We start from the raw sequence: 11,158 nt of genomic DNA on the forward strand, positions 1-11,158 counted from the left end.
AGACCCGCGGAGGCCGTTCGCCTGGTCTAGGTGTCCCGACACCGCCGGCTAGTGGGGTTGTTGAAGAGGCTTTCGCAGAAAATCATGATATGTTAGGTGCAATTCTTCTGGTAACCCGTGAATAAGGTGAACCTCGTCTGGGTTAAAGCCGGCATGGAAGCTGCGCACAAGCCGATTGTGAAGAAGCCGATGGTCGGAATGTTGAAATTCCAGAATATATGCTTCGTCCAGCCCATTTGGAAGTCAACAAAGGCGCAAGCCGGGTGGGCCGATTCCTTTTATAACTATTGGCTTGAAAATACATTGATATATTAAAATCGATTAATTTTTTTATTTCTTGTATATATATGATCGCATCACATCCTTTTTAGCATGAATCAGTGCCACGGTTGCTCCGCCTCCTCGAACTCCTACCACGGTGGTGGCCATGGCTGCCATTGAACTCGAATTTCTCCCTCAGCCTCCTAATAATTATAAACTTCTCGCTCTCTGAAGGCACAATCACACAGTCTGGAGGTGGCACGGATCACAGTGATACAAAATAATACATATGTTTTACGCGAAACCATATCCTAATTGGGATGAAATAGAAGAGTAGTCTAGTCTTTTGCAATCAATGCAATTTGCGGATATATTTGCTCATCAGGATCAATTAATCGTCTCTCGAGGACAAGATGTGTGAATTCTGTAACAAAGAGAGTTTATCGTAGTTGGAAAATGGGTCTCTAATTTAGCAACCTAGTTTACTAGATCAGTCTCTGACATTGACATGCACGGGTAATCCTCAATTTTTCCATTGTATATTCGTAATGTGGCCCAAATCCTCGATTCATAACTCATGGCTCATACACCGATAAAACGTTTTGTTTTGTAGTCGAGTGTGATAATGCCACTTGCACCTTAAATATCAAGCTAATTATTTGTTGTATAATAAAAAAGGAAAAAAAAAGTTACTCCGATCCTAATTAAATCAATCAATGCATTTTTAATTGTTTAATCGAAAACGTCGCTATAATTGAAATGAACGAGAAACCTGTAAGAATCAGGAAACTTCTTTTTGGACCATAATATTAGATTTGGATAAGGACCTGTTTTTGGACCAAAAGATACGATTTGGATCATCCTAATTGTGAATATTGATTAATGACACTACAAAACAGTATCGTCACATGTTAAATCTTATATATTTATTCAATAACATCAAACTACGGAAAACATAACCTAGCTTCGATTACTTTCATGCATCCCACCACCTCATTTAGAGCTATAAAATCTATCAACTAACTGATCTGACTCGTGTCACGCCTCGAGCCGGGTCCGCACATGGATGATTGTACAATGAATCTCTGTAACAACTACTTTATATTTGTCCTCGCTTTACGAAAATGATTAACTCAAGTTGTTATAGAAGTTCGTTACAAGTCCATTATAAATTTATTTTAAATTTTTAATACGTGGGACAAGGGATATTACAACTCGTATTATTCACTCACTGGTATTATGTGTCTATATATAATGATCAATGCAAAATATAAATCCTATACTTTTATATAATCTGAGGCACAAATATTCCATGGAACCCTGAAGGCACCCTCCGTGGAAGCTTAACGACGGCAACAGTGTCAAGATCCGGGGACTTGGCATCCATCACCAAAAATATCGACTCGTCTGTGTTCTCATTATGCACATAAGTAATTAAACAACCATCATCCTCCTCCGCATCCAGATTTTTAGGATCATTTGGCACGAAAATTGGTTCACCTCCAATACAACCTGGTCCATATAACCGACTAGACACAATGCAATCGTCACAATCTGGTATCGATAGGTCTAACTTCACCAGTCCTACTGACATCTCTGGCGTTTCTAACATTGCCGAGTATACATACCTACGCAATATTAAAAAAAAAATGTACGTAGTAATTAAAAAAAGTATATAGCAAAAATTTTGTGAGGCCGGCATCTTAGAAGAAGATGCAAAGCAAAAATAAATTATACATCCGCTTGGACACTACAATACCAAAACGTAATACATTCGACTATGTTTAAGGACGTACGTTGAGCAACCGTGCCTTTAATTTTTATCTATATCTATATAAATATATGAATGTGAATTTACATAAATATCCTTACCTTCATTTAATAATAATCATTAATACATGTTTTCTTTTTCATATATTATTTTAATAATAATCATTAATACATTTTTATTTTTTCCATATATTCTTTTAATAATAATCATTAATACATTTTTATTTTTAAATTTAAAATTTACCTTTTTCATATATTCTTTTAATAATATTCTATATCTATATCTCTATTATCCTTACCTTCATTTAACAATAATCATTAATACATGTTTTTTTTTCATATATTCTTTTAATAATAATCATTAATACATTTTTATTTTTAAATTTAAAATTTACATAAATTAATACATGTTTTCTTTTTCATATATTCTTTTAATAATAATCTATATCTATATAAATATATGAATGTGAATTGTGAATCTAAATATATCTACAATTCACATTCGAGATCAAATTCACAGAAAATCACTATCATAATGTTATAAATTGTTAGTATTACGAACATTAAGGTAATAATGAGAAGACGAATAGAGATGAGTGTGATTAAATAAAATTAAATTATTAATAAATATTAAGGTCATATAACACATTTTTTTCCCATTTAGAATGTAGATATATTTAGATTACTTATGTATCAACAAAAATACGTGATTGATAGAAAATATTTGTATGTAAGTGATTTCATTGCAAACATTTAAGTTATTTAATCAATTTTCAATATATGATACTAAATACATATTACTAAATAATATATTATCTATTAATATATTAAATATATGACTTTCATTTGTGAGCTTACTATTATATTATTTTTTTTGTTTTACAATTTGTCATGTTAATGGTGTTATTTAAGTCATTTTTTATCTTAGTTTAATAAGATCATTAATAGTGTATTTAACTCAATCAAACTAATTATTATTTTAATTTACTTTTAAATTTAATTTTAATTACTTAAATTTATACATTGCCGTCAAATAATAATAGGAAGACAAAGGGAGATGAGTCGGATTGAATAAAAATAAATTATTAATAAATATTTAGTCAATTTTTTTATAAATGATGTTAAATAAATATTACTAAATAATATGCTCCATTTGACCATTTTGTATTCTTGCAATGAGAGGAGTTTTTTTACCCTAGCGTTAACATGTTTGATTGTTATATGTCATTTGTATTGATCATGTAATTGTGTTTGGATTGTTTACGTGATTTGTTTGTTTGCACAAAGAAAAGAGAGAACAAAATCAAATATCCAACAAAAATTGTTATTTTTCAATTTTTTATTGTTGAGATATTTTGTTAATTTTTAAACACATAATGCATGTTTTCTGTTTGCTTAGATTACTTAATTTGAAGTGACTTAGAAAATATTAAAAAAATTGAAATATTTCTTCGTTTTTACCTTATGTATCAGAATATCAAGAGATAATATTTTTTATTTATTGGGGCAATTGCAATTAGAGGAGTTTTTTTACCCTAGCGTTAACATGTTTGATTGTTATATGTCATTTGTATTGATCATGTAATTGTGTTTGGATTGTTTATGTGAATTGTTTGTTTGCACAAAGAAAAGAGAAAACAAAATCAAATATCCAACAAAAATTGTTATTTTTCAATTTTTTATTGTTGAGATATTTTGTTAATTTTTAAACACATAATGCATGTTTTCTGTTTGCTTAGATTACCTGGTTTGAAGTGACTTAGAAAATATTAAAAAAATAGAAATATTTCTTCGTTTTTACCTTATGTATCAGAATATCAAGAGATAATATTTTTTATTTATTGGGGCAAATGTATTTCCAAACTTCTGTCTATAAATCAATATTTAAAATTTTTACGACATTATTATATTCTCTAATCAATTTGTTTTACTTAGATTGATAGAAGGCATTTTAGTTTGAGTTTTTATGTATTTGCTTATATTATTTTTGTAATATTATTTATTATGAAAATAATAGGTGAACTACAAAATTTGGTAGGTCTAAGAGTCCTCTGGTGAACGACAAATATGGATAAATTATTAAAATATATAATATCCAGTAGATTTTTGGCATGCGATTTTGTTCTAATTCAATGATTATGCATGATTCTAAATTTTTATTATATCACAAGTTAACACATGCCTAATATTTTTCTATGGTTTAGAAAAATTGTGTGACTTCCTCCAATATTATCTCAATATATTTCGAGGTGACAACAAGATTGTTTTTGTCTCTTTTTTTAGTCAAAGTGTCTAACCAGCTAATTCATAACATATATGATGGTAGCATAGAAAACCCCTCGTCAAATAAATTACTTAGCCAAATATTGAAATTCAAATAAAATTCTACAATATTTCATCAAATTAATTTTGACTATCATAAAATGTTCATGAAATCTAAATGGTTATATTATTATATGAGAATCATGAGATATTGAATGAGACAAATACTTTGACATATATTTGAATGATATCTCATATGCATATCTTAATTACATTATTCGTATCTCTTCTCAAGATTTTTAAAATACAATAATTAATTTTATATATCGTTCCACAAGATATAAAATATTATAAAACAAAATATAAACTCGATAGAAGAAAATTTGTTTAGTTTCAATGAATAATATAATATTATGTTCTAAACGCAACAAATGAGATTGAAACTATATCATCCTCATGACATGATGCACGCAATCATTATTTCAAAGATTCCAAAAAATGACGATCAATATGACTTTCTTCAATTGCGTCAAATTAAATGAGGACACAATTCTAAGATATAGTCATTTGAAGAGATTTCAAGTATTTTTCTCACAGTGATTGAGAAATAGTTGTTAAAAATTTATTAACCTTATAGCCATATGTTGATAATATTGATACTAAATATATAAAAATGATATCACAAATATCACAATATTTGAAGAAGGTGCAACATATTCATTGGTTATGTTGTTGAAGAATATATAGGTTATACATATTTTTAGTCACAAGTGAAAACTTATCACGATAAAAATCATTTTTTCTTAAGAGTTATAGTTGATAATTGTCAAAAGCGGAAAAATCATTTAACAATAAAAAAATAGTCGGGAAAATAAGATTATCAGATAAAAACAATGTAGAAAACAGAAAAAATGACGTGATAAAGAAGCAAACTACGAGCATGTCAGATCCCCGATAAAGATTGTAAATAACATAATAGATGTTAAAGACGATCAGATACTTGCTGAACATACCAAAATAGTTATATGCATATTATAAGAAACTACGACAAAGAGTTGTTGAGTTGTCAAAATCAACCAAGAAGCATATTGAAAAGTGTGTCAAGTGGATAAGATAATTTATCTGATTCATATACCGTCTATGGTCATGATTTTTTATTTTTTATGGCTTAGTTTGTTTCAGTTGATAAATGATATTAACCATGTTTTAATTCATTTAAATATTATCAAAATTTCGTACATATATTTTCACCAGTTTAGATTTTTACGTGCAACGCACGTACATTTTTCTAGTAAACAAAAATTTGCAATCATAACTTAATTAAATTGACGTCAAAATTTTATGTAAAAGAAATTTTAAGTCTAAATAATAGTTATTATGCTTTTTCCTCATGTTTTATAATCAGTATATACAATGCGTAATTACCTTGTCTTTTTTTCTGCGTACGCTGGATTGACACCTCCAAATTCAAGAACTTTGGTGGACAATGGATGCCTCTCCAATTTCTTGGCCTTCACATTTATCACAATTTTCTCCATTCTGAACTGCGTCAAATCATGATTTTCCCACGCCTGCTCAGCTGATACCGCAAAAGACGCTACCATCACCACCGTGTCTCCGCCGTCTTCTTCCCACGCATTCACCACGTGTAAAATGTTCAATCCTGAGGCAACAATCCAACTCATTTCTCTATCGTCATTTGCATATTTAGGCATGATCCCGATTCGGGGAACTTTACAGGGGTCAATTACCACAGGCGACCTTCCTCTCGTGATCTCCTTCAAGTTAAACTGGATCTGTAAATCAGGGAATATGGCGTAGTTTTCCGTAACAGCAAAGTCGTGAGTCATCGACGACTTTTCCAGAGAAAGGATGGGAACAGTTGCCTGTATTCTCCCGTCCGGATTGATCCGGAAAAATGTCAAAAATGGACGGTTTATGTCGTACGAGAAAGCAAACGTTTCTCTTGTTTTTGGATCGAATTTTGGATGAGCGGTCATTCTGAGTTGCCGACTGGTATTATGAAAGAAATGGCGGCCAAGGGTGGCTATATCTCCGCTCGACGTAACTTCTATCTCATACGGAAGATCGGACTCAGCAAGAGCGAAGAGACGGCCACCGAACATAGCCAGACTCGTGTTCGCAGCTCCTAATCCATGGACCAGAGGATTGAACTGCCCCGCTAGAACTCGTGCTAGAGCCACGACACAACGTGCCATGCTGGCTCTGAATCCATTAAACGAGGCGAAAACGCTAGGAAAAATTGGGTATCCTATCTCACGTTCAACCATGTATTTATACGTCTGGACATATCGACTACAAAACGTAGCTTCCCCTTGCGAGATTTTGATCAAATGAAGCATCCCATCGCCGTCGTAGAGATGGTAAGGTCCTCTAGGAACGAACTGAGGGTTCGGGCCGTTGCGGATGTATGATCCGTTCAAACAACTCGGAAGGGATCCCTCCACGACTTGACATGCAGTGGGAGGAAGCTCATCCACCGGGGCGAAGTACCGGGACAAAACATGGCTCGGGTCTATGATAGGATGAAGGGGCAAGTCCAGAAAATTGGATATAAGATCATCTAAAGACTTAAAGATGATTTCGAGTGGTTGAAGTTTATTGCTCTTGCGTAGGGCTGCTTGTTTTGAGATTGATATTGGATTCTTGGACTTTTCAAGAATTTGAGACGTTGAGTGTGCCATTAGCATCTGAACTTTGATAAATGAAGATACAGTCATTGATTTTGGAAAAATAACAGAGATTAAAGAAGAAAAAACGGTGTCCATTTTGTTCTTTGTTAATATAATATGTTAGTTGTGTTATATAAAGCAAAATTTTCAAGAATTTCCATAAAAACAAGGTAGATGATGGCCACGCGTCGACTCGACGCATTAATCAATTTTAAAATTGTAACACTTATTAAGCGTTTTATTGCATGTTTTCATCATGTCTCCTCCTTAGCCCCCCAAAATTGAATCGAAATTAAGTATGGTAAATACATACTTAAAATAGTTTAACAAAAATTGTAATGTGTAAAATATAATTATATTGGATTATTTTTTTTTATCAAGTTTTATGCTTATGTTTTATGTTTTATTGTAACAATAAATATGAGTAAGGATACGTACAGATCCCAAGATTGAAGATAGTAAGTAAGGTAATAATTACATTTAAGTGGATAACATGACATGCCCTAATTCATGAATTTGAATTATCAGAAAAAGATATTGAATTTTGCATAATCTTTCTCGATCATTATGTCTAATTTTTAATTTTTTTAATAAGTTGCGCTTGGATACGTGCATACCAAATGAAAAAAACGAAAAAATTGTAATTTTAATCATTTATATTTGTCTCGAATTCTAGTCTTAGTCTGTTTTAATTTTTTTTTTTCTAATTTCGGTTCTTTTTTGATGTGGTATTTATGTAATGCTTGCATGTCATTTATAATATAGTGTTACATCAATACTTTAAAAGAAAAATCACTGAAATTACCAAAAAATTATAATATGCATTACTAAAACTCATTTTTTACGATATAGAATATCAAAATTGTGAGAAAAAACATAATTGACGAAAATTATATTTTTTTCCTAAAATAACCCGGGTACTTCCATGATTAGTATTTTTCTTTCTTAGTGTTTCTGTAATTTTTCTGAATCATTCCAAAATTGAAATAATTTTGTACTATTTAAGTAATATTATGAATCACAATTACGCATATACAACAGCATATATAAAAAAAAATTGTGTAATAAATCAGAAAAAGCTCATGAACAAAGGGGCTGTAGTATATAATTAAAGAACAAGTCTTTTGTAAGATGATTTCACGAATTTTTATTTGTGAGATCGGTCAACTCTACCCATATTTATAATAAAAAGTTATATTTTTTGCTGACCCAAATAGAATACATGTCTCACAAAATTGACTCATGAGATTGTCTCACAAAAATATTTGTGATGATTAAAATTAGTAATTAATGATTTCGTCATTACCAAAGAAAAATAATTAATATGTTCACTATATAATATTTATTTATATAAAAATACACAATAGTTTTAAGAATATATACCATGTATAAATGTATGGTTGAAGTTCTTAGTGGTTCGACTTTGTGACACAAATTAGTTTTTACTAAAATACTATATTTATTTAGATAAACAATGTTTTCATATAATTTACTCATAACTACAATATCTAATCCAGTTAAAAAATTCAAAAATCACACATTATCTCTACAAATTACATATTTTTGTAAGAAAATGTGACACATATCAAAAGAAGAACAGACGTGTAGGAAATTGCGACGGTCATTGCCTACAACTTTTGACAAACGTGCTCAACTTTAGAAACTGAGATGCGTACACGTTTCTTCTTCTGAATCTCGGCTCCCGATACACTCATCGATGTTATGAGAAATGCCTATAAATAGCAGCGATTAAGGTCCCTAAGCATACACACCTCATAAGAAATATACACCATCTATCGAGAGGATGGAGTGCTTAGAAGACATCAACCGAGAAGAAAAGCAAAGAAATCAAAAATTTTCAATGGCCAGAGGTAATTCTCGATCCGTTTCCGCATATTATATATCATGTTATATATACGTGAAAACATGATTTTTTGAGAAAAATTCTAACATTTTGGTATCAGAGCAGTGATACCTCTGCCTTGAAAATTTGTTTTTCAATTTCTGAAATTTGCGTAAGAAACTTGAAAATTAAAGATTGAATCACGTAATAATATTAAGAAACGTGATCTCGATCGGAGTTTGAAGTTCTTCCTTGAATCTTGAAAAATAAAATAAGAATTTTTAAGTAGCAAAAATTTTTTGGAGAGGATGAAGAAGAATACTTCGAAAATTTGTGATATGTGAAAGAAATCCATGCATTCAAAGCTAAATGATAAAGAATTTTCGTAAAAATTTTGTGAGGCCGGCATCTTAGAAGAAGATGCAAAAATAAATTATACATCCGCTTAGACACTACAATACCAAAACGTAATACATTCGACTATGTTTAAGTACGTACGTTGAGCAACCATGCCTTTAATTTTTATAAACAAAAATTTGCAATCATAAATTAATTAAATTGACGTCAAAATTTTACGTAAAAGAACTTTTAAGTCTAAATAATAGTTATTATGCTTTTTCCTCATGTTTTATAATCAGTATATACAATGCGTAATTACCTTGTCTTTTTTCCTGCGTACGCTGGATTGACACCTCCAAATTCAAGAACTTTGGTGGACAATGGATGCCTCTCCAATTTCTTGGCCTTCACATTTATCACAATTTTCTCCATTCTGAACTGCGTCAAATCATGATATTTTATAAAAAAAAATATCATGTACAAGAATTTTGAGTTATAATCAAGATGTAGATTAATTAAAATTATAAAAAAAAAGATTAAACATCAAATGTTATATAATAAGTAATGAAAAATTAATTTTTATTAATTAAAAATAGTTATTATTTTCAATTTAATGGTCAATAAAATGTTATAATTTTTTTTGCACCGCAGTATAATAAATTTTTAATTTTTTAAATAAATTTAATTTTGAATTTTATGAGGTTTTGTAACTGGAACTCCAAAAATAAAATGAACGATGCTAATAATTTTGATTTTAAGCTATTGTTAGCAATACAAAAATATGTTTTTAAAAAGTACAAATAAATCGAAAAATATATGGATGAGAAAAGAATGAAAATTTGTGTTTGTATTGAGCATGTGAGTTTGAGAGATTTTCTAATTAAATGTATCCAAATCTTTAGGTTGAATCAAAGACATTTTTTGATATTTTATTGTGGTACATTTGACTTTAATTCTTGAACTTAATAGAATTTCATGGAATCATTAAAAATTTATTGACATTTTGAATACCTATAAACTTTTGTAAAGTTTTTAAAAGTCAAATTTGAACACTACGTGACTTTTAAAAATTATAAAAAAGTTTACAATGAATACCACTAAATTTTATATAATATATAAAAGTCTACATTGAATATCTCTAGAATTTTAAACTCCATAAAAGTTATTAAAAGTTTAGAACCAATATACTCTCCTTAGTTATAAACAAAACGAAGACAGAAGAATATTAAAAGATTAAAATTGTATATTATTATATATCTCACTTCATTATTCGTAGCATATTATATATTTTTAAAAGTTTTTTGCTACATAAGTTTATGAGAAAGCTACATTTTGGTAATATAAATCAAGATTCTTGTATAAACAATATATTTATACTATATACAACAAATGCGTACTTTAATAATTTTTTTAGATGGTATACTTTAAATATTTGTTACAGTTTATTTTTAAGAAAAACGTGGCAGTCGACGCCAATTTGTTTTTTGTCCTCACTTTAAAAAAGTATTAATTTTCATAATATATATCAAGATTTATATTATCATTATAAATTTTATGTTATATAAAACAAATGCATACTTTAATAAATTTTATTGAGATGGTATACTTTAAATATTTGTTACAGTTCAATTTTAAGAAAAACATGAAAGCCTACGTTAACTTTTTTTTTTTTTTTGTCATCACTACAAAAAAAAACATTAAATAATATCAAGTCGTCATATATTAAAGAAAGTAATAATATATATAAAGTTGTGTGCCTCAAAATCCTGCGAATAGATGTTCTGCGAATAGAATTCATGCATCATCATGTTTTTCGACTGTTACATGCATCATCAACGTTTTTCGACTGTTCCATATTCACTAGAATACGATACATCATATTCATCCAACAACTAAAAATCTATCCATTACTAAAAAAAAAAAAACAAACAAACAAAAACAAAAACTTGTATGAGACGGCATCACAGATCGTATTTTGTGAGACATATAT

The 11,158-nt window shown here is 29.4% G+C and overlaps 1 protein-coding gene across 1 annotated transcript; it reads right to left on the reverse strand.

Annotated features, from left to right (window-relative positions):
* Positions 1–1,443: 1,443 nt before the first annotated feature.
* On the reverse strand, positions 1,444–7,115 carry LOC142545269 (putative carotenoid cleavage dioxygenase 4, chloroplastic). The gene is made up of 2 exons (XM_075652344.1): positions 5,719–7,115; positions 1,444–1,889 (listed from the first exon to the last, which is right to left on the reverse strand). The coding sequence occupies exons 1-2, from the start codon at positions 7,080–7,082 to the stop codon at positions 1,547–1,549; spliced, it is 1,707 nt and encodes a 568-aa protein (XP_075508459.1). The 5' UTR covers positions 7,083–7,115; the 3' UTR covers positions 1,444–1,546.
* Between the last annotated feature and the right edge of the window lie 4,043 nt (positions 7,116–11,158).

Source organism: Primulina tabacum, chromosome 5 (genome assembly GCF_025594145.1).
Source record: "Primulina tabacum isolate GXHZ01 chromosome 5, ASM2559414v2, whole genome shotgun sequence".
NCBI lineage: Eukaryota > Viridiplantae > Streptophyta > Magnoliopsida > Lamiales > Gesneriaceae > Primulina > Primulina tabacum.